General features: G+C 43.9%; 1 protein-coding gene across 2 annotated transcripts in view; it reads right to left on the reverse strand.

The window, feature by feature from the left end:
* Positions 1 to 1,369: 1,369 nt before the first annotated feature.
* Positions 1,370 to 24,250, reverse strand: part of Frem2 (FRAS1 related extracellular matrix 2) — a 128,568-nt gene continuing 105,687 nt past the window's right edge. Inside the window, exons 13-24 of one of the 2 annotated variants that reach the window (XM_055596878.1) lie at positions 23,262 to 23,420; positions 20,928 to 21,231; positions 19,092 to 19,223; positions 18,534 to 18,865; positions 11,235 to 11,427; positions 9,455 to 9,559; positions 7,912 to 8,039; positions 7,692 to 7,826; positions 6,882 to 7,008; positions 6,031 to 6,218; positions 5,696 to 5,842; positions 1,370 to 4,077 (exon numbers count right to left, since the gene is read on the reverse strand). In XM_055596878.1, coding sequence (XP_055452853.1) covers positions 3,574 to 4,077; positions 5,696 to 5,842; positions 6,031 to 6,218; positions 6,882 to 7,008; positions 7,692 to 7,826; positions 7,912 to 8,039; positions 9,455 to 9,559; positions 11,235 to 11,427; positions 18,534 to 18,865; positions 19,092 to 19,223; positions 20,928 to 21,231; positions 23,262 to 23,420 — 2,454 coding nt within the window. In that variant the 3' untranslated portion in view covers positions 1,370 to 3,573. Of the gene's footprint in view, positions 4,078 to 5,695; positions 5,843 to 6,030; positions 6,219 to 6,881; positions 7,009 to 7,691; positions 7,827 to 7,911; positions 8,040 to 9,454; positions 9,560 to 11,234; positions 11,428 to 17,339; positions 17,481 to 18,533; positions 18,866 to 19,091; positions 19,224 to 20,927; positions 21,232 to 23,261; positions 23,421 to 24,250 lie in introns of those variants that run through there. The other variant, XM_055596879.1, reaches the window with a different exon arrangement.

The raw sequence follows: 24,250 nt of genomic DNA on the forward strand, positions 1-24,250 counted from the left end.
TAAAAAGTTTTTTTTTAAAGTCAAACTATGATTCTGCATTTAATTCTAAGATTGTTACTTTCATGTTCCTCCTCTCAGAGAAAGTTTGCCTTCCGGCACTGATGTGCAAGGAAAGGCTCTCTGTCTTGTTTGGTTTCGAGAGAGGGCCTGTCTATCTTGCTCTGGCTGACCTGGAACTCACTCTGCAGACCCACCTGCCTCTGCCTCCCCAGTGCTGGTAGTGAAGGCGTGTACCACCACACCTGATTATTTTTACATTAATTTCTTTTAAAATTATTTTTGAGACAGGGTCTCTACATAGACCTGGCTGTCCTTAAACTCATTATGGAGATCTGACTGAACTCCTAAAGATCCATTTGCCTCTGCCTCCTGAGTGCTGAGATTAAAGGTGTGGGCCAACACACCTGGCTTTACATGTGTTTAAATGTTAACTTTGAAACTGTTATGCTGGGTAAGACTTTACAGTAAAGGGGCTTGATAGAGTCTCTTGTTGCTCACAGGTGCTTCCTTGATTCTTGATCCTCAGCGTCTTCACAAAGACCAGGCTGAGGGGTGGCAACAGACATCATACTGGTCTTTACTCACAGTGCCCATATGGGGTTTGCTAGTATCTTTGAGGTAAAAATGAGTGGAATCGAATGCCGATGTTCTGAGAGGTTTACATTGTGGGTCACAGGCACACACACCAGTGTGCTTGCCTGGAAAAGATTTCGTTCACACTACTCCAAAGACAGAGCCTTACTTGATTACCTGGGGGCAGGGTGAGGAGCCCAGTGCCTAGCCTATCACTCAAAATAGACGATTGGGTAGGGCAGTCCTAGCGCAGGCCTGTGATCTTCCGAATGTGGGAGATTGAGGCAGGAAGGCTGGAAGTTCAAGGCTAGCTGGAGCTAAAGAACAAGCTTACGGCCTGTCAGGGCAATGTTGTAGACTGCCTCAAATGAAACCATTAAGAAGGGGTTGGTTGGAGCTGTAGGAAAGAGGTGCCATACAGCATGTGGGAGCCACAGGTACAATCCCCAGGACTGAATATAATATTGTGTATTTTTCCCTGCGGAGCCATCTCTTCACACCCCCTTCCATGTATTTTAATGTTTTGTTGTTTATACGCTTAGGAGAGCCACTCATAGTGAAATTTATTTTTGCAATTAGGTTTTACTGTGTCATATCAACCAGATGTTGGTATGTAGTAGGAAGTTCAGAAGAAATCAAGAACTATAACTGACTTCCCATTCTATGATATTTTGAGAACAAATATATGAGGTGACTTACCTCATATATTTGTTCTCAAAATATCAGAATACTTAAAAAACAAAAACAAAAAATACTGAAAACAAGAACTTACTTTATTTAGAAAAACATTTTTCTTCTTGAAAGGACTTTTAAAACAATTACTGTATTTTATGTGACATATTTACTGAACAGATATTTTTAAAGTTATGAAAAATACAAACAAGAGAGAAAAGGGATCGAGGAGAAAGAATACTGACATTTCCTATTGGGAGAGGAGGACAGACTTACTTTGTATCTGATACCCTATCTAATTTATGGACAAGAGCTTCATTAGAACAGGTGCAGGTGAGCGAAATTTGGCATAGAAGCTGCCTGGCTAGAACACGTGTCAAATGATTCATCGCTAGTTGCCATCCTCACTTCCTGACATGGAGACCACAGGGTAGTCAGGCTCTGAAGCTTTGAACTACTCGAAGCAGAAAGCCAGTTGAGAACAATTGCCCTAACAGTCTTCAGAAGTTGAACCCAAAGCTAAGGGAGTGAAGGTTCCTACACTGTTGGCATCATGTTAATTCCCAAATTCTGAGGTAGCCGAACGTGGAGCTAAGCATCTGCCAGAAGTAAAACAAAGAAAGGAAGATAACACACCACTTGATGTGATAAATGGACGGTGCTCTCTGTTCCTGTGAGTCCCCTGGGGGAACCTTTGCTCTGTACACAGGCCTCACTAAGCTCCCAACAGAAGACTACACAGTCCCCTTTATCCCCTGAAAGGCACTGAATGGGAAGGGAAGCAGGCATCACTCATCTCCTTCCTCTCCTCCAGGAGCAGTGTGGCTTCCCTTTCTCAATCGGGAGATGGCTGGTACTCATACACACTCACTGATACATACAGGAATGACCTGGGATGAAGACTGCCTTCCGAATATCTCCATTCTACCAGGATGCCCAGCTCGGCCAGCGTGTGGCCAAAGAGTGGAGGACTCCCCGCAGCAGCGGAGGGTTACTCAGAGCCATTCATCTTTGCATGAAATAAATTTACTAGGCTTTAGGCAAGTGGCCATGACTCTGCTGCAGTGCCCCCACCCCTTCTAAACAGGATTTCTCACGTTAAGGTGAAAACACATTTCTGAAGAGATGGGCAATGCCAAGGAAGCTTTTACATAGTGAATACTCAAGTGATGAACCACAGATAAGGTCCCAAAGGGGGGAACCTCATAGCACCGGCTCACTGAACTGGGGAGGCCAGACAGAGATGTTCTCTTCCTGGATCAGTGAACAGTGTGGTTGACAGCACTGGCCACCTCCAAGACAATTTCTGGAGTTCACAGGTATGGAGATTCCCATGACTTACAGCTGACATAAGCTGTGGATGTCACGCATCTGTTACTTTGCCATCACCGTTCTAGAGAGCATGCCGAAGAGGCATCCTGGTGGACATAGCATGTTAATAAATACCACCCTCGCCCTTCACCATTGGCAAAGATGTTGCTCGTTACGTATGGGTTCAACACTGAAAACATCTCTGTTCTTGAGAACGTTGTCCTGTGTCGAATCTAACTGTACGGCATCTCTCAGTCGTCATGTCTACGTCTCTACAATTGCAACCAGTGAGGCCAACGAGCAAGAGCGTGGCTGCTAATATATACCAAATATATCAGTCTGTTAAAACTCATTTCCAGAATGAATATATTCTTTGGTTTAAGTCAATGTTAAATAAGCAGATGAGACAAAGGAGGTCTGAGGGAAATAAGAAGCAATTCAGATCCAAATCAGTTTTCTTTTTTTCTATTTGTTCCTTCCATGTTTTCATGTTTTCCCAATAGTAAGAGGTGATTTGCGGGTTGAGCTATCCCTGGTTGTGAATTCATGCTGTCTTCACAGATTAGAAAACTTGTCATAACAGTGTGTGCGTCCCCCTCTGGACTCCCAATTCAAACCCTTCAGTTATACAAAGAATAAACATGTGATAACTGTGTTTTCAGAGTTCATACTAACATTGATTATGGAGTAATAGCTAACTTCTCCCAGACTTCCCAGAGAGTCCTTGAGCACCTTTGAGCACCTCTGAGTAGGTTTATCCCCACCGACGGCTAACACAAGAAGCACCTCCCCTGCCAGCCAACCAAGGCTCTTAAGCATTCTGGATGCCTTCTGGGCAGCAGGAAAGATGCGGCCTGAATTTGTCCTTTGATGCATGTACGATGCAATGGAGTTCAAATAAAAATCTTTTAAGATAGTCAGGGGCTCTGAGCACCTTTGTCGCAGAAAGTCCTCAGTTCTCTGCTCCCGAGCAGCTGCGGTTCCCTCAGTCTTCTGAGGCCCACGAAGAGAAGGTTTTCACACCTCTGAGCTGTCGTTGTAGTGGCTCTGTGGGGACATCATGGGCTCAGTGCTCCCAGAACCCTTTGGAACATCCTTGCCCTTCATACTCTTGTTCCTGCACACGACCGCTGCAGCCACAGCCAGGCAGACAGTGAGCAATCCCACCGCGATGCCTCCCAGGACAGTGACAAGGCTGACTTCAGCATTGGGACTATTCAGCTCCCAGGGCAGGGTGCCATCGGGAGGAATTCTTCCGTGGGGGACCTGCCCCTTGTCACGGCGGTCCAGGGAGATATGCTGGATATTGGTTCCCCGACTGTTCTCAGCACCGATTTCCCCTGCCAGCGAGGGAGTGCTCCTGCTTGCTCTCCTCTTCCAGCTCTTGGTGGTTGCCTGGGGCTGTCCCTGCTGTACCACAGAGTGGTACTCCAGGCTCCTCTTGCCAATACCTCGATGGGTGCTGTCCTTTGACTTCACGGTATAGATTGTGTGTATGTACCATTCTCGGCCCAGGGCAACCTAGAAAACACAAGCCCAGCGTTAGGAAATGAAATTCTTTGTGGACCCAACTCAGGATCATCTGCAAGAGAAAGGAACAACAGAGGTCGTGATAATCGAAACCACACTCTTCTGTGACAGGCTTTGTGTAGAGTCAACTCCAAAATACACTCTGTGTGACTCTCTCTCCTTGTGATTTTGCAGTTTGGGGGTTCAATCTCGGGCTCTAATACATGCTTTATCATTGACATATGCTGCCAGGCCATCTCGTATCACTCTTAGGTGGCCATGTACTGGGTTTGCAGCCACGATGAGCACTGTAAAAAATTAGTTTTGATCTCTCAGTCTATCTTATTACTTTCAAAAGGTAAGCGAACAGGAACATGCACAGACTGGTGCTTTGCCCTGCCTCTTTCACCTAGTTAAGTGCTAAAAGCCAGAACCACGGCTCACACCTGCAACATACTTATTTGTATCGAAGAGCACGGGGTTGCAAAATCAGTGGGTTTTTTTTTTGTTGTTGTGGTTGTTATGTTTTTTTCTTATGGGACAGTCTCACTTTGTAGCCCTGGGGTCTAGAGGAGGTCACTGTGTAGATCAGGTTGACAGGGAACTCATGGAGATCCGCTGGCCTCTGCCTCCAGAGTGCTGGGATAAAAGGCATGTGCTACTGACACATGCCACTGTACCCAGATAGCAAATCGGTTTTCAAGCTTCCCCAGAGCCTGGACAAAGAATGTGTGTGTGTGTGTGTGTGGGGGGTTTCTAATGATTTGGGGGGTGTATTCAAGATTTAGTGAAGTGAGCTGTTTTGAGAATTTAGAATAACAATGGTAAAATACTTGTTTGAAAGAATTCAGAGGAACAAATAGACTTTCTTAAGATCCTTCCTTGGAGGTGGCTCAGTTGGTAGAGCACTTCCTTTACAACCGTGAGGACCTGGGTTTGAGTCCCAGAACGTAAGTAAATAAGCTGGACATGGTAGCCCATATCTGTAGTCCCAGTACTAGGGATATGAAAATTATTGGATCCTTGGGGCCTGCTCCCCAGCCAGTCAAGCCTTCTTGGTGAGCTCAGAGCAGTGAAAGGCTTGACTCAAACACAAGGTGGACAGTTCCTGAGAAGAGAAGCCAAAGCGTTCTCTGACTTCCACATCCATGTGCACATATATGTACAGGCACAGACGCTGTAATGTGGGTATATGATCTCTCCCCAATATCCCTTCCCCCAGCCTTCTCTCTCTCTTGTTCCTACACCCACACCCATCTCCCCCACATACAGACACACTCACACTTTCCTGAGTTTGAGTTAAATTCTCGGTAAATATCCTATAGAGCACTTTTCCACTTTTCGGGACATCAGCACATTTCTAGATATTGTACACTGGCCATCCAGTATCGTCATAACTACCTGTCTGTCTTAACCACTGAGCCATCTCTGCACACTCCATTAAGCAGTCTTATATTAACACACTCATAAAATGATTGGTAGAATTTAATTTAAATTGCATCAAACAGTCCCACCCTTCCCATTCGCTATATGCGTGACTGCTCTTATTTTCACTTTCCTACAACAGGTGTGAGACAGAAATGCTAAGTACTTACCTATAGTTACCTAGTGACTGTATGGTTGGACCTACCTGAAAGAGTGGTGTTGAGTCTACCTTAAAACCATCTGATCCAGGCTGATTCACTAAGAGAACAGCTTCAGGATCATCCACTGCCAGTTTGGCATTAAACAGGATGTCTCCAAAGCTGGTAGCTTGGGTCTCTGGTTGGGCCTTATCCTTAAAACAAGAAGGAAGATGATTATGTCTGTAGACAGTGCCAACTTTGCAAGGACAGAAGTTCTCCTGTAACTTTACACAGGTACACAAATTGTCACTATGTGATTTAAGTAAAATAACGATATCATTTTAAAATACAAGGTAAGAAGGCTGATCCTTGTTAAGTGATATTGGGCCAAAGTGCTTACCACAATTTTGAATCTATGTAAGAGTGAAGGAGAATCAGCCAAGCAGCCGTATTCCGCATTTGCTGGGCTGTACTTTGGCACGTATCCATCATCTCCTGTGCATAAGAACACCTTCTCAATGCTGCAGTAGAAGGAGTCACCAAGGTTCTGAACAGGGTCCACAACGACACGACCGTAAATTACGTCACCTAAAACAGAGGGAAGTGTCATTCTGTTATAGGTGGTGACGAGCACAAACTATTATGAAGCGACATAGATCATTTTCTTTGCTCCCTGACCTGTCACTGAACACGAAGCTCTCTGTGCTAGCCCCAAGATCTGCTCTACTCCCTGGACTCAGAGAAGGGCACCTCATAGATCCAGCACAGAGAACCAAAGCCACAGGAATCACAAGGTCTGACCTGTAAGTTGATATTATAGCACCCTGTTGCAGTTAAGGTATAGTTAACACGAGTTAATTAGTTGGTGAGATGTTTACTAATATGAAACAACACTAAGAAGGAAAATATCAATAAAAAGCCTAATTGAGTTCCTTTGCTTTAGAAGGTAGGTGTAATGAAGGCCCTGGCATTGCATCTTCTCAATAACTGCTGCAGCTCTGTGTACACGGCCTATCTGACTAGGAGCTGAGCACCTAGCACCAAACAAGGGAGGTACATTCTTCACCTACAAGGTGAAGAACACCACAGACACACAGGACAACACAATGTCACACACACACATACATACACAGGACAACAAAATCTCTCTCTCTCTCTCTCTCTCTCTCTCTCTCACACACACACACACAGGACAACAAAACATCACACACTCAGGACAATAGGACCACAGTCTCATCCGGTGAGTTTTACCTTCTGCAAAAGCCACGTCACTCTCCTGGCCAAACCCCATGGACCCATCAGACAACCAGAGGCTCTTCTTAGATAGCAGGTACATGTGCGTGTTCAGGCTGAACTCGGCTGCCACTGGATCGCTGACCTAAAGAAGGGGTGACCTTTTTACGTATCGGTGGGTCTGATGTGAGCAGCGCGCACACACTGCTCACAGGCACACTGTCACCTCACAATTCTGTGCAGAACCTTGCCTTGAAATGTTGCTGTCCATACAAAGTAATGTAACAAGCTGTCATTCTGGTTCTGCTTTTGAGAAACAAGACTGGTGACGTTAAGCCATTTTTCCTTTTTGAGTGGGAGGAAGTGTGCTCATATCTCTGGGTTGGTTGTGGCACATGTGTAAAGTATCTGTGAGTATCACGGTTGGCATGAGGCTCATAGTATAAGGTCTTGGACCAAGGCTGGTATTCGGCTTTTACAAATACCTAAGGCCAGTTATGTATTAAAAGGGAATTTTTCATATTTGTTGAAGGCTAAGAACAAGAGAAAGTATAGAATTCTACAGAAAATTGTCAAGTGTCCAAGATAGAAAACTTCAGGAGAAAATGTAAGACCAGATAACAGCTAAGCCGTTCTTACATGAACTGAGACAAACTCACAACAGATAAAAGAGAATTCTTTTCCCTTTCTCTCTCCCTTGGTGCCTTCCGGTCCAGCTTCCTTTGCTCTCAGTATTCGAGAATTAATGGTGAAGATATGTGCATCGATTCAAGAAAACCACGACTTTGAGCAAAGTGGACTCCATTCTGCTGGTTCTGTGAGACGTACCTGTTGGAATCGAATGTCAAGGTCAAAGGTGACGGGTTCCCTGGGGTTGCAGGTGACCGGCAGACGGTACTCCTGGTTCGATGGGGTGGTGCAGGGCACCAGCTTTACGGTGTAGGTGCCTGAGTAGTCTCGGACCTTTGAGGAGGAGAGAAGGTGTTTTCACCTTGAAATGTGCAGTGTTGTCAAAAGGCAGCCGGGAGGTCTTTGGTCAGCCACTTACCGCAAAGTCTGACACAAAACTCCACTGCTGGACTGGCTGGTTATAGGTTGGCTCACTCCGTATGAGGCGGAGGGTAAAAGTGAGGCCCGGATGGTCAGCGGATACAATCAGCGAGCTGGTGAAGGAGGCTGGAAAAACACCAAAAGCCACAATGGTCTGGTGGTTACATTGAAAAGGTCTACAACAGTGTAGGTCTCAAAGTACCTGATTGCCTAATTCTTTTTTACAAGTCTCCAGTGAGGATGTGTTTATTCTCATTTCAAAGAAAAAACCAAAAACCAAACCAAAACAACAACAACAAAAAAACTGGGCAGAGAGTGACTATGGGACTCTCCCAAGATCACCCAGATAGGCTGTTTGACTTTGGATTCCTAATTTACTATCTTTTCTGACCTATGTAACTCAGGTGCTCAGGGCTTCTGCAGTGCAGGGCAGCCACAGCTGAGTGAATGCTGGAATAGCACACCAACGCCATGGGATGAACTTAAAATATACCATTAGCAAAGGCACCTTATGAACGAGTTCTAATTCTAATTAGATTGCCTGCAGCCAGGCTATAGACAGCCTATAGAGACAAGGGTACCCAGAAGAGACTCCAAATACAGGAAAGCCTTGCTCCCCAGAACTCATCATCACAGTGCAGTCATACGATCCCTTTTCTTTCTGTATTTCTTACAGCTTAATCTGCTTCAAAAATTACGGTGGGCCTTTTCCTCCTGAACACTTAGCTCTGTTTTCTCCTTTCTTACAGCTTTCTCCTAGAAAGGGATGGCTGTGAAAAAAGTCCATGAACTGCTTCCCTTTTCAGCCCAAGAGATGGGAAACCAACTAAGGCAATGTTGAAAGTCAAAGAAAAACGATCTATTTCTAGTGAGACAGGCTTTGTCAAACAAGCAAATACCAATTTACTGACAGATGTCTTACAATACTCAAAGCACAGTCAGGTGCTGCTTATCCAGTCTCTGACAAATCAGTTAAGAAGCCTGAAGCTTGACTATGAAAGTAAACTGCCTTTGTCTCTCACAGGGCTGGAGAGATGGCTCAGTGGATAAGAGCACTGACTGCTCTCTCAGCAAGTCCTGAGTTCAATTCCCAGCAATCACATGGTGGCTCATAACCATGTATAATGAGATCTGATGCCCCCTTCTGGCTTGCAGGTGTATATGCAGATAGAGCACGCATATACATAAAATAGATAAACAAATCTAAAAAAAAATGTTTCTCACAGACTTGGAAAAAACTGAGCGGAAAAGTGCTGGCAAAAATAAATCAACTGAAGTGAGGTTTTTATGTCATAGAAACAAAGCACAGAAAAGGAAAATTCACATTAAATCCCTAGTCCATGTTTTCAGGGATGGTACATTTCTACACAGTAGGAGATAGGTGAATGATGACCAAGCACTAAGGGTGTAATTCCACATATGGAAGTCGTATGAAATGAAGACCTTCAGAGCGAGGTGGGAAGCATGTGAGACCTGTGTGGATATGAATGAAGATGTACATATTGTCCTGTGGGAGAGGGCTACCCACTGACAAGGCTTACCAGGATGTGACAGCACAAATAAGCCATGGAACTGAGCCTCCGTCTTGAAGTTCACAGCCAAGCGCCCCTCCTCACCAATGCGCATGCTGGTTGGATACAGAGAGCCTATAGAAGGAGGGTAAAAATATAGGTGGCCAGAGACCCTCATGCATAGATTTTTTTTTCTCTGAGCTAATTGGCTCAGAAAAAGTATAGCTTCTTAACAAAAAGTCTTTAAACTTTCTATGAACAGATATATCAGATGAATTCTAGATGATGATCATCATCATTATCATAACAGGTACAAGTTTCTTGATAAGGATAAACAGGAGGCAAAATAATGAATTAAGTTATATGAGTCTGGCCACTAAAATATGCAGATGACTATGATACATTTTTAAAACAGTTTTAGTTTACAAAAGCAAAGCTGTAATTTTAGAGAAAGGACAAATGGCCTTGTTGAAACCATAGACAATGAGACACGTAAGTTGAACCCGTTTGAACTCCCCAGAACAACTGCAGAAGTGATGGGTTTAAAGAAATCCCGGTGATTCACAACCACCACCCTTGCCAAAATTAACTAGCTGACAAAAACTGAGATTTCAAACATTTCTACAGCACTGAAGAGTTAGGGGTAGGAAAGAGATTTTGAGGTGAGCCTGGGCTAAACGGTCAGCCTGGTAAGGTTCTCCTAACCCCCTCCTCCACCCAAAAGAGCAAGGGGAGAAATATTCATTTGTATATGTATCTTTTAAGGTAAAATGTGGAGTTAAAGCCCTCGAAGCGATCTGGATAGCCTGCCCTGGTGCTCACTGCACTTTCCTCACAGCTCTAAGGGAATTTTAATCTGTCCTATATAGTGGAATTATACTTAAGATTTGGGGTCAATTTTTTTTCTGTCTTCCTGGCTGGGAAAATGTCATGAGTGATGTTGAAATCCATAGACTCAGGAGAGTAACGTGAGTCTGAGAGGAAAGAGCACCAATTCTGTTCATGGGTCAGCTAGCTTGACACTCGTGGGCCTTTGCTTGCTTTTGCTTATTATTTTGTTTCAAAGCCAGTCTTACTATGTAGCCCAGGCTGTTCTCATACCCACAGCCACCCTCTTGCTTCATCCTCTGAAGTGCTGGGATTAAAGAAACGAGCCACATGACTACCTAACTTCTGGATGTCATGATTCTCACATGGGTACCAACAAAGAGGCAGATGCTAAAGGGCTTACATCAGGCGTTCTAATGGTCTAAGACACTTGTCTACTGCATCACAGAATGATATAGTTCTAATCAGAAGGCGACAGTAGCTTTGTCTGTCCCTCACAGGAAATTAGAAGCCCCCCATCCCCAAGTTTAGGCAATGTGTTTGAGATTACAATTAATTAGCTGTAGAGTCAGAACTAGAATCCAGGGCAGGGTTTATCATTGGACCTTAAATCGACCCTCTCTCACTCCAGAAGAAAACTGTGCACCTTTCCCCTTGATTTTATTGCCAATTTTCAGCCGAAATCCCTCAATCTAGTAGAAGCCAGGAAACTATATGGCTTGCAATACAGAGTAAAATATGCCTTAAATAAAGAAGCTAAATTTCAGTTACATTTCATACAAAGTTTGCGGCATTGAGGTGCTCTTGTTAAACAAGATTTTCCTTAACAAAGGTTTAAAAAGTCACATTATTAGAGAATATAAAAATAAAGTTATTGAAAGGTGCTCAAATTATTTTCACATGCAATAAAAATAAAATCATCTTCCTGAATGAGAAAGTTAAGAAAGGTAAGAAAGTTGCTTTTGCAGTCACACCAACCCACCTTGGAGTTCAGCCTCGGGCGGGCTGCCGATCCCATGGCTCCACAAGATGGCAGTGTCATACACGAACGTGAGCCGCAGTTCTGACTTCAGGTCGAAATGCTGCCAGCCTCCCACCCCCACAGGGGAATGGAACACGTAGGAAACATACAGAGGAACTCGAAGGGTCACGTAGGACTGCACTAGGTTCAGAACCTAAAAGGAAGTCATTCCCATCCGTGTTAATCAGCCCACGTTAGCAGAAGCCATCTCTTCACACTTCACTGAAGGTTTTGTGCAGTCAGTGAAGGAAGCAAATGAGAGAGCCTTTCAGGGCACTGTTATCTCCTCACTTTGCATACACTGCCACCAAGGTCTCACGCAGCAGGGTTGTGCACCCACCTTCCTTAAGATAAATGCTACTTTCAGCAAGGTAAAAACAAACATATTTAGCGATGACATGGTTCAGCTACCATGTCTCAAAACAGTTACATGAACTGTTTTTGAATTGTATATTTTCTGTCTTCTGATAGCCAACAGATGGGGTAAGGGAGGTCAGGAGGATAAATTCATACCTATCAAGTACCTAACAAATTTCAGACATTGTGTTGGCTATAAAATAATAAAAACTTTTTAATAGTTTTTCTATTCTCGTAATTGTATCTGTATGTATGCAAGGGGGTTTGATGAGTGGATGGATGATGGCCAGAAAGCAAAGATGTGGAAAAATGAAGTCTCTAAGAAATGAAGCACGTTCACCAGAACTTTTGAGAATTTACTTTTATTTTATGTGCCTGTGTGTTTTGCTTGCATACACGTATGCGTACTGCAGGGTGCATGCCTGGTGCCCACACGAGTCAGAAGAAGGCATCGAGTACCCTGCCTGGCCCTGGAGCTACTGGCACTGTGAGCCATGCTGGGCGAGCTCCGAGCTAAGCCCACTCACTGCTCTTAACCACCAACCCATCTCTCCGGCCCCCTCGGCAGAATTCTCCTACTCTCCCGAGTGGCGTGTGGAAATCGGAACGTAGTCTCTGACCCGTGTTCACCTCTCCTATGCTTTAGCGCAGACCACACGGTGCAGAGAGCGTCTAAGACCACCCAACAAAACCTACTGCATTTCCCCCTCCAAATGCTCCAAGCACCAGAACAAGGATCCCACCGCCTCTCGGCTGACTCTTCTTGGACATTCCAATCCAGCTGTTGGACCTGGTCTACAGAGAAGCGACCCAGGGACTAGACAGGCAATTAAATCGTGAGAACCGCGCCGTGATATGCCGCACGCTCGTGGGGTTAAGAACAAAATCCTCACGTCACACACAGAGAACCAAACCAGTGATGGAAACACGCATAGTGAGAAAGAGCACCCACCGGATGAGCAGTTCATTTGGTCTCACCTGCGGGACTTGAGCACTCGCCCCTTCTCTGATATATCTGTGCCTTGTAACATGAGGTGTGCTTTTCGCAGGAGCAGCCATAATTACTATCGCAGAACAAGGAGTTCTGAAGGGTAGTTAATTCTCTGGCTATCATGGAGAGTGACTTGGTGATTAAGATTCCTATTTCATTCTGTGACTTCAAAAACCCTCAGTTAAAATGTTAGGCTTTAGGCATGGACTTACATTTAAAACATAGCGTTGTCTGTCTCTCTGTTTGTGTTTTTTTTTTTTTTTTTTTTTTTTTTTGCTAATATTGGCATACTATCCATCAAATGTTATTGGAACACTGTTCCGGAGGGAAGTTTTAGCATTTGCTCACAAGCAGATAATTGGAATATAGCGCCTTGTGTGATTTTCATTTGATTTCATTTATGGAAACTTACCATATAGTCTAATACTCATGGCAATCCTCCTGCCTCATCCTCTTGAGTGCTGTCATCATGGGTGTGAGTCCCAACACACCCATGTGAATGTGGTGATTTCCACCCCTAGGACTACCTGCATCTTGTACATTTTGTTTATTATTTAGGGCCAGGTTTTCCTAGCTACGGAGAATCTCTGCCTGGAGGGCACGGGAGCTGAAATGGCACCCCCTTCAATCATTCAGTCAGCCTGTTTCTTTCCTCAGCCAAAGACTGCAGTGGAACCAATTACTTCTGGTGCCACTTTGAAGAGCATTCAATTTCTTTTAACCTTTACCTCAGGGACCTAGAAAGGTATGAATAATCATCTGAGGCTCAATGAGTGACCTTACATGCCCCCATTGACATGTGAAGTTAATTAACACAGACAAGTAACACCTTAAACACAGTATTTAAAGGGAAATCACAAAATGTAAATATCCTAGAGAAAGTAACACATTGTCAAATTATGCTCCTGAGTGCCAAGCATATATGTGGAGAGGGCACTGTTTGCCCAAAAGCCCGAGACAGGCTGCTATTCTGCATGTGAGATGGGCAGGGGCGGAATGAATGCCATTATAGCTATATATATATACACACACACATTATCCACTCTGTCTCCATTTAGAGGGCACAGTAGCCACACATAACTGAGGAGGACCACACTGGCCAGTACAGCTCAAGATCCCCATATTCAAGGTCTTTTAAATTAGACCACATGTATTAGAAAAAAAAAAAAACATTGAGAACTATGGAACTATGGTCCTTTAATGCAGAGTATGTGGCTTGCATTTACCTGAAAGTGTGAACACTCAGACGTGTTAGAATTCTTCCTCAGGGATACTACTGGTGGGGAATGAGCCTCATCCCATCCCTGTTGCAATGTGTTTTTCTTGTGTCTTTTATTGACCCAAGCATCTATCGAGATAGACGTGTTGTGGCTTAAAAAAACTAAGTTTCATTTCTGTCAAGCATTTCTCATTGCATGCTCAAACAACCTTAATTAAACCAAAGAAAACAAACAAGAAAATGGAAAACAGGACATGCATAGAGGTAGGGCAGAATTATTCATTAATAATTTATATTTATATAAAAATAACCCTATATTTTTCTTTTTTGTTTTATCTGCCTTTGAATTTTTTAAAAAAGATTTTTAAAAATTTATTTTATATATATGAGTGCTCTATCTGCCTGTACACCTGCATGCCAGAAGAGGGCATCCGATCCCAGTATAGACGGTCACGAGCCATCATGTGGTTGATGGAAATTGAACTCAGGAACTCTGGAAGAGCAGACAATGCTCTTAACCTTTGGGCCATTTCTGCAGCACCTGCCTTTGCATTTCTGAAGCTAATGACTAGAGATTCTTTTAGAGATTAATAAAATTAAACAATTTTAAAATTCTTTTTCTTAACAAGTGAAATTCTTAACCTTTTGATGAATAATAGTTGACCTATATGTCTCCTTTGATGGTGTGTATGGGGTCCTCACCAGGTCCCTGGGATGATTCCTTGTACAGTCTAGATGTCAAGAGACTATTTCATGAATACAGAACTAAATAAGGAGGTCTTGAAACGAGCTGAGGAGAGCTGCAGTCAAGCTGCACAAAACTCAACAAACTTCATGGTTGTCAGCACATAAAAACCCTGAATTTCCCAACCATTCCTTCATTTTGGCAACACTTTCGTACAGGTTAAGTAGTCTGAATACCGAGTCTGGAGGCAGAATATTCTGTGTGTCAGATAAAGAACTTTAAACACAAACACACTCAAATACACAGTAGCAGCTTAGGAATATTTCACAAAGGTGGCTGCAGCGAGGGCAGGTTAGTAAAAGTTGTTTGCACAGCGTTGCCTTAGGCTAACGTGCCAAGTCTAAGACAGGTGCTGGAGGGTGTACACTAGGCACTTGGCCAGGGCTTTGTAGTACATTTGTTGGCAAGTAGACAGCAGACCTGTGTGTGCTGCTAATGGGAGTACTCAGAAACCCACAGAGCCACTCCCAAGTCCGCCATTCATGCTGATGGTTCACGTTTAATTTGACCAGTTTAGCAACTTAAAAATTCAGAAATGTGAACATCTGTAAGACTGTAGAAGTTCTAAATCTGAATCTTTTCATTCTACGATGCAGTTTCTTAGAGAACCGCCTCGGGAATTCTGCTTCCCTTTCCGATGCACGCCTTCCACATCAGTGGATACATAGGGTGTGTCTAGAAAAGCTGAAGGCACACACTTAACAATAACTTTACTAGTTACCATCATGACTATCACCATCATTGCTGTTATTAGTTTTGGTTGAGACAGTGTCCTACATAGCCCAGGCTGGCCTTGAACTTCTCATGCTCCTGCCTCTAGTTCTGGGACTACAGGTATACACTGCTACATTTGGTCTGTGTGGTGCTGGCTAAACTCAGGGTTTCATGAACACCAGGCAAGCACCCAAACAACTGGGCCACATCCCCACCCCCACTGCCATGGTTTTACTGTCACTACGACCATTTGGTTATGTTTCTTCTTTCTCATAAGCATAAGTGAATGGAGGAAAAGGAAGGTAATTCTTATAGGATTAGCTTTCTCTTATATTAATTTATATTTCTTCTCCTTTACCTACAGTTTGTATGTATCTGTGGTGTGGTGAGAAAGAAGGAGATTGATATAATGTAGCAAAATTGAAGTTTAAGCCAGTAAGAAAGCAGGGGTGAGTGGGAGGCCCATCTTTAAGCTTTCCTTTTAGAATGTAAACAATGTGTTGTGCTAGCTTGTGACCACATGGATCACACGGAAGGTCTTGGGATGTCTAACAGCACCTGAAACCTCAGTGAGTTGCATTGTATGTTCTTCTCAAGGATGTTGGTCATCATGGCTCCATCATTAGATTGATGGTCAATAACGGTGAAGCAGAAAAGTCGTCTCAGAAGGGATTCTTATATGTTGGCCATCAACTGAAAAAGCTTACACGAACTGGTTAGGAACCTAATAACCTGGGAGCTGGGGAGATGGCTCAGTAGTTAAGAGCACTGGCCGCTCTTCCAGAGGGTGTGGGTTCAAATCTTGTCACCCCATGTTAGCATAAAGCCATCTGGAACTCCGGTTCCAGAGGATCCGACACTTTCTTCTGACCTCTGTGGGTACCAGGCATGCATGTAGTGCATATACAAACATGCAGGCAAAAGATCCATATACTCAGATAGATAGGTAGATAGATAGATAGATAGGTAGATAGATAGATAGATAGATAGATAGATAGATAGATAGATAGATAGACAGATAGACAGATAGATAAACAGACAGATAGAGACAGACAGACATACAGCTAGATGACAGATAAAATAACTAGCTGACAGATAATCCTCAGGGCATGTTCTATCTCATGCCTGGTGTGTTACCCAGGCCACTTATGCTGGATAAACCTCACTGAAACTGGCACCTGTCAGTTCTTTCCTTAAAGTTCAATTATACAGACACAGCATTGGCTTCAGTTACTTGAGGTCACTGGACCTAAAACGTCTCTGGACTCCAAGTATTCAATAGGATAATAAACATTTAAAAATTTAGCAAAGTAAAATCAGTTTAAGTGAACATTTATTAGCCAGATTTAGTCTTAAGAATGAAACACCTCAGAGGCAAGCCTTGCCTTCAAAACTAGCTTGACACACTGCAGTTGATCAGCAACAGCAGAATTAGCTTTAGCAGGGTGAAGGCAAGGGTACATCGTGAAAACGAGCTGTCTGCGTGACGCGTGAAGGATGGATGTATTTCCATTCTGTGGTGAAGCAAGCTAACAGAGGCCCAACTGAGCTGCAGGGCAGTCCTGTAACCGTGTCCTATTTCGTTTATGTCAACTGATCCTGTGTCTGGAGCAATCAGAACGTAGACAGTGATTTCGTAACAACTGCACAAGCTCTGTGAGGAAGTGAAAAAGGTATTTGATGTGTAAGGAGAAGGCTGAGGTAGTGTTTTGTTTTTTGTTTTGTTTTTCCTTTCTTTACTTTTGCTTTTCCTTTTCATGTGTAAAAGACAGACTGAGGAAGAAGTATGCACTGGGCCATCACCCACGAGGGCTTTATGTAATGTGCTCAGAGACACGCAGCTAGAATCCATCAGAACCAGATGTTGAGTGTCAAGTATTTGCTTATTGCAGTAACAGGCTCCTCCCACTACTTCGCAGTGCCCTTACGTTGATGCTTTAATAGGGATTTTCACTAATTCACACTATTTGCTGCCTCGGTCTGCTTTCTGAGGACGGTAAGTCTCAACAACTTGTGAGTCCACTGACTTCCAGGCATCAGGAGAGGCTGACCATGCAACAGCGACAGTAAACGAAATCGCTCTGCTTTGGGATCAAATCTGAAGTCAGCTCCCCATCCCCCAAGGGGGGAGCAGTCCTGTTAGGCCACAGAGGAGGGCTTTGCAGCCAGTCCTGAAGATACCTGATAAAACAGGATCGGATGAATGGGGAGGAGGTCCCCCCATCAGTGGACTTGGAAAGGGGCATGGTGGAGATGAGGGAGGGAGGGTGGGATTGGGAGGGAATGAGGGAGAGGGATACGGTTGGGATACAGAGTTAATAAAATGTAACTGATAAGAAAAAATAAAATTAAATTAAAAAAAAAAGAAATTAAAAGCATTCCCAAAGAAAATTTAAAAAAGAAATGAAAAGGCACCCCATGCATGTGGATTATACAAGTTACTGTTGTCAATGCCCATGCTACCCTCGGTCATCTAGAGTTCTGTAACATCTATCGGAATACTAATGGCTTTTAACTTTTATTTATAATAAACTGAATACAGTAAGAAAAAAAAATCTGTGGTCAGCTACCATAGGGTTTTGCCTTTACTTTTAACATAGCAGAAATATAGCCTTTACAAAGACAGCTTTGGGAACTGCCAATTCCAGCAGGAGTTTGGACTCCCTTGGGCTAATTCTTGAAAGATACAGTGCATTCTTCATGACATTCGTTACTTTAACACAAATGCCCCTTTTGTGACTTCCTGTTCTTTCAGGATGTTAGTTCAAATACTTATTATCATTTTCAATACAAATTTTAGATGTTTTTTATTATAATCTAAGCAGAGCCTTTATTCCTTATTGTTTTAGCAGCATACTTTTGTTGGTATGGGAGGAGGATTTTTTTTTTTTTATCCCTTGTGTATTAATATGTGGTATGACAGATTTTTGAGGCTGGGAACAGTGGCGCACACCTGTAATCCCAGCACTGGTGGTGGCAGAGGCAACTGGATCTATGTGAGTTCGAGGCTAGCCTGCTCTACAAAGTGAGTCCAGGACAGCCAAGACTACACAGAGAAACCCTTTCCTGAAAAACAAACCAACCAACCACAGATTTCTGTGTCATTCATGCCAACCATGCGCCCCGCTGTGACTAATTATACTGAGATAACAGTTGAGGTTAGGGAAAAAAAAAAAAAAAGAGAGAGAATCTACTCACAGACCCAAGCAGCAAGGCTCATGTTAGAACTCGTACCTGCCCGTCGGTCCCGATGGTTCCTCCACAGTCAGCCAGCAGCTCCGACATGTCATAGTAGCTGACAAACTCCCACAGGCAGGCCTCCAGGTTCAGGTTCCGGTAGAAGCGTAAGGTACTGGAGCCCCTGACCGGCGCGCTGTACTGGTACGGGTAGGTCTCTCCAACGACCTCGGGGTTCTTCGTGGCATTAGTCAGGAAGCCATGGTGGGTCTTCACTTCACTGTAGTCCAACAGGTTGGAGCATTTGTGGTTCCCAACTCTCGTGCCATCAGGGCTGAGGGTCAGCTCAAAGTTGGACAGCTCTCTCGTGGAGATGACGGGGAGCATGCCTGCACAGGAGCGAAGGGGAGCGCTGCTGTCTGGTTGCACCCGCGTTTTAACTTTAGAGATTAGTTTTTTTTTAAGCTGACAGACTTTCAAAGCTGGGCAGAAAGAGCTGAAAGAAGCAGATGGACTTGGCAGGCAACTCGCAAACTGAAGGTTAAGGAAGTGAAACAGACCAGGTTGTAAATACCCAAGATGCTCCTAAGGTCTTGCTATACCCAGGGTACCCACCGTCGATGTGTGGCATCGTGACGGTGAGCTTGATGAGGTTGGCAAAGTCTGGGTCCTCCGGACCAGTGTAGCGCAACTTAGCCGAGAATGGCTCCGCCCCCACGACCCCAGGCACACGGGGCTGACAGAGACCTTGAAGAAAGGGAGCACATTTATGCTAAAAGAAGATAACAGATAGCACATGAGGAATGTTCTAACGAAGGTGCTATTCCTTTTCTACGTTTTAAGTTTTTCCCTATGATCTAAGACCTAGCTCAGAATGCATGACACGAGGAAGTAGAAGACTGTGTGTGACCTACGTATCCACAGCACGCAGGCCAGGACCTTCTCCACAGGTTTGAGAGGAACCAGCTCTTGGTCAGACTGACTGAATAAATGATGCTTACTTAGGTCAGGGACATATTTGCAGAAGTTATTGTGTAATATGAACAGACAGAATGAAAATGGTTGAAGTACTGTACAAGAGTATAGTCAAATGAAGTGAATATGAATGTTACCCTAGGGTAAAACGATTAGTTGTGAAATATATATATATACACATATATATATATAATCCTATGTTAGCCGTAATAAATATTACTTATTGGTGAATGAAACTAAAAGTTAGCGTGTGTGTTTACAATGCTGGGAATTGATCCCAGAACTTTACTGAATTATAATTTCAAGTCGTAAGCACACTAAAATGAATGAATGAATGAATGAATGAATGAATGAATGCATAGGTTTTAGTTGTGAGTGTGTGTATCTGTCTTATGGAGGCCAGAAGCCTGGAGCCAGAGCAACAGGCGGTTTTGAGCCACTTGACATGGTGCTTGGAACTGAACTTGGGTCCTCTGCAGGGTTAGTACATGTTCCCTGCTCCAGCTTCAAACACAGCCTCCATCTTGTAATGCGGTGAGAACACGTGCACATGGCTCTCCACCTACACCGTCACGTCACTCCCTCGTGTCCCCAGCACATCCTCAGGCAGGCAACAGCTAGCTGGGCTCTTGACCTGGTGGAGTAACCCCCTCCTTGCCTAGACCTAACCTAACCCTTCCTCCCCCCCCCCCCTTTTTGGCTTGTCAATCCCAGAGAGTTCATGTTCTTTCATGCTTCTCAGGGTCTTCTTACGTTTTTATCTCAGCAGGACCAGACTCAGATTACCTGTGCCTCCAGTTCTCCTATGGACTCCTGGAGGATGGGAGCCCTCCTTTATCATCAGTATGAGTACGAGGCTCTGAACCCAGCACACCAAAGGTGCTTAGGAAATGTGTTACTATTTTCCTTCCTTCCTTCCTTCCTTCCCTCTCTCCCTCCCTCCCTCCCTCCCTTCCTCCCTCTTCCCTCCCTCCTTTTTCTGAGACAGGGTTTCTCTGGGTAGCCTTGGCTGTCTTGGACTCGCTTTGAAGAACAGGCTGCCCTCAAACTAACAGTGATTCGCCTGCCTTCGCTTCCCAAGTGCTGGGATTACAGGTGTGTGCTACCATACCCTGCAAACAACTGTTTTTAAAATTTCTTTCTTTTTTTAAAATTTATTTAATTATTACATATGCAGTGTTCCACTTGTACACCAGAAGAGGGTGCCAGATTTCATTATAGATGGTTGTGAGCCACCATGTGGTTGCTGGGAATTGAACTCAGGACCTCTGAAAGAGCAGCCAGGGATCTTAACCTCTGAGCCATCTCTCCAGCCCAAATAACTGTTTTGTAATGAAGACTGTTGTGAACATGCATATTCATCTTTAATGGAGTGCTATGGCATGCATAGGCATTTGGAGAGATTTATATATGGAAACAAGCCATTTGCAATACTGCAGTGTTTCAGTGACCCTCATGTGGGGCATGGTCTCTCACCTTCTTCTCTGCCAATGGTGATGATGGGGCTCATCAGTTCCAGGCCTTCATTCCCATTGGTGTTCACGGCACGAGCCGCACACTGTACGCGGGAGCCAGGCTGAAAGTATATGGAATCTAAGGTAATCATTTTAGATGACGTGAAAAAGGTGTCGAAGTCCACCTCTCTCATGGGGCTGGTCACACCATCCGGGCCAGCAGGAGCGCTAACCAGCCATCTGTATCGGGTCAAAGTGTCATTGATGTTCTCACTGGCACAAATAGAGCCTGTTTTGTCATAGTCTGGATATTTGGGGTTGCAGGCCTATGGGGGAAAAAAAAACAAAACAGATCTGTGTTAAGACCACAGTAGAGAATAATGTGGATTTGATTCTTCTCAAATTCCTTCAGTTCCAATGGCTCCCCTGCTCCCCATGACCCTCAATGCTACATGCTGTTCATACAACTTCTGAACTCTTATTCCCAGCTGGGATCATTTTTCTGTCCTTTAGACTTCATACGATCTGGTATTTTGGATTCATTACTTGCTTGTCACCCAAGATGTTTATTTTTTATGAATAATCATGTACCCCAAGTATTGTTGTTTAACTTTGCCTAAGAAATTATTCCTGGTTGGCTGATTAAAAAGCCTAAACCAGGGCAGGGCAGAAAGGGGTAGGTGTGGCCAAAGTTCAAGGGCTTTGGAAGAGAAGAATCATGGGAAAGAACAGACAGGAAGAAAGGAGAAAGGAGGAAGCCATGATGGTGGCTGGAGGAAGGATTCCACAACCATGTGAATGGAGAAAGCAACCCCAAATAAGGGATAAACAAGTATGCATGGAATTATGGATGAGAAATATGCCAGAGAGGAATGAGTAAGGCAGATGGCATTGAATGGGGGCTGGAAGGTGGATGGGGAAGTTACTGAGATAGCATTGTGGAAATACCTGTCCAGCCCAAGGTATTATAAGGCAATTTTAAAATTTAACAGTGTCTGTGTCTTATTTGACACAGATAATACCACTGTAATAATTGTAGGACTAATAATAAACATTACCAGCCTGATACCAATTTATTTTCAACAACTTCAAATAGCTCATTGGACATCACCGGCACAGCCGAATCTCCAGTCATTCTTACTTCTTCCACTCATGCTTCTGTCCCCTCTCCCTCTGTCCTACAGAAGGTATTGAAATCTACCTCTCTCACCAGGCTGGTCACACCATCAAGGACAGCCAATCAGGACAGTCAATCAGGAGTGCCAATCAGACACCGCTGCCAGCTGCCAGCCCAATCCTTCTCTTTCCTCCTTCCACATTCTGCGGGTGGGTGACCTTGACCGCTCTGCTTTGAAACACTCCTTAAGTTGGCCCGTTCTTCACCATTTCCATATCTCTTTCCATCTAATTCAGGTCCTTCCTTTCCTACCTCAATTACACACTGCAGCCCCACCTATATTCCGGCATGACCCTTTCCTCATGAAGCTCTACCACACAGCCAACAAATGAATTCCAAGTTGCCCAAAGTGACACCTAGAACCCTTTAGAAGTGAACACCAAATTATTCCTGCCTCATTAAACCAGTGAGCGTTCATTGTGTGCCCAATATACGTGGGATGTTTCATTAGGGCTGCTGTGACATGAAAAGACACATCTTGGTTTCTGTTCAGGAGAAACAAAATTCAGCCCTGAAAAGGCAAGCAAAAGCTGTAAGAAATTCTTCTCTCTCTCTCTCTCTCTCTCTCTCTCTCTCTCTCTCTCTCCATGCCTTTCCAGAATGATCATCCCTTATCCCAATCTCAAACTGTCAAAATCCTACCCAATCCTTTGTCTTATTGTTTAATTTCTCTGTGCACAGTTCATGCTTTACTGACTTGCCTGACAAGTTGTTCTTAAGCCACACACTTTGTACTCAGTTCATAGGGTTTCTGGTTTTTTTGTTTGTTTGTTTGTTTGTTTTTGAGGAAGAAAATGGGAGCTTCATTTAATTATTGATATTGTCTGCTTTTCACAGCTCAAAGCTTAAACCTTAAATTTCCCAAGACAATATTACTAAAGTTTATAATTATTTTAAATAGTTACCTTATAGGGCTAAAGGGATGTCTTAGGGTTAAGAGTATTTGTTGCTCCTGCAGAGGACCTGGGTTTGATTCCTAGCACCCACATGGCAGCTTACAAACATCTGTAACTCCAGGTCCAGGGGTTGGAGCCCCTCTTCTGACCTTTATACCAGGCATTCATGTGGTATACATACTAACATGTGGGCAAACACTTATATACATGAAATAAAAACAAACGAGTCTTTAAAAATTAATTGTCTTATAATTTCCCCCAATTTGATCTATTTCCTCCTTACCGTAATGCAGACAACAGGATAGCCAGACACAGGTCCAGTGTCCTCCCTGGCTTTGGAAGGGTCATCGTATATCAACAAGGACACAATGTAAGGGACAGAAGGAAAGGTGACATCTGCCATGCTGTTGATTTCTTCTATATGTATAATGGCCTTGGTTGCCTAGAAGAAAAAGGACAGATCATTGATTTGTCAAGTATTAAGGTTCTTGGAACTCCTCTCACTCAGAAACATGACTGGGAAACCCTTGGAATTTCCATGATGAAATTATCATTCTCAGAGTGACAGGCCACACACAGCTTATTTCATGTGACCCTGGCACCTTGGTCATCTCTGGTGAATAGAGGGGAGGGTAGCGGGTAGTTCCCCTCTATTGGGTAGCTCGTCCCCAGGCTTGCCACTATCCCCTGAGAGACTTAGGTCCTAAGGTTTTTTCTTCAGTTGTGATGGTAGTAGATAAACCAGTTTATGGATTTGTGAGGTTGAAGTTACATGAAAACAAAATCCATTAGCTGACAGTGGGAGGAAAAAGCTGACAGACACCTGGTGAGAAATCGAGACCTCCAAGGTCATGGTCATAGTGTGTGGGCTGTGGTGATGCAGAGAGGACCGGGAGAGGACAAGCTTCAGGTGACAAAGGCCAGGCGGACCTGCCTGGGGCACAGAAGACAGGGAAGATGAGAACTGGGCTGAAGCAGTTCTGGACACTGTGTCGTCAAGGAGGAAAACCACCTCTGTCCATGTGCCTGGCTTTCCTACCTCTGATAACTGGCAAGACAGTTCCTGCACATTGCCCCTGCACTTTCAATAGTGTTATATGTAATGGGCACGCCCCAAGTTGAAAATACGTGAAAAAACGTGCTCCGTCTTCCTAACACAGTGGGCATTCATGGATCAGAAAAGCAGATTGTAGCTCGTGATTGTGGAATAAACATAAGAGTAGATTCAAATTATGTGTAAAATCCAAGAAATGTAAGTTAAAACACTGCCAA

Source organism: Psammomys obesus, unplaced genomic scaffold (assembly GCF_907164565.1).
Source record: "Psammomys obesus unplaced genomic scaffold, mPsaObe1.curated_primary_1811, whole genome shotgun sequence".
Classification (NCBI taxonomy): domain Eukaryota; kingdom Metazoa; phylum Chordata; class Mammalia; order Rodentia; family Muridae; genus Psammomys; species Psammomys obesus.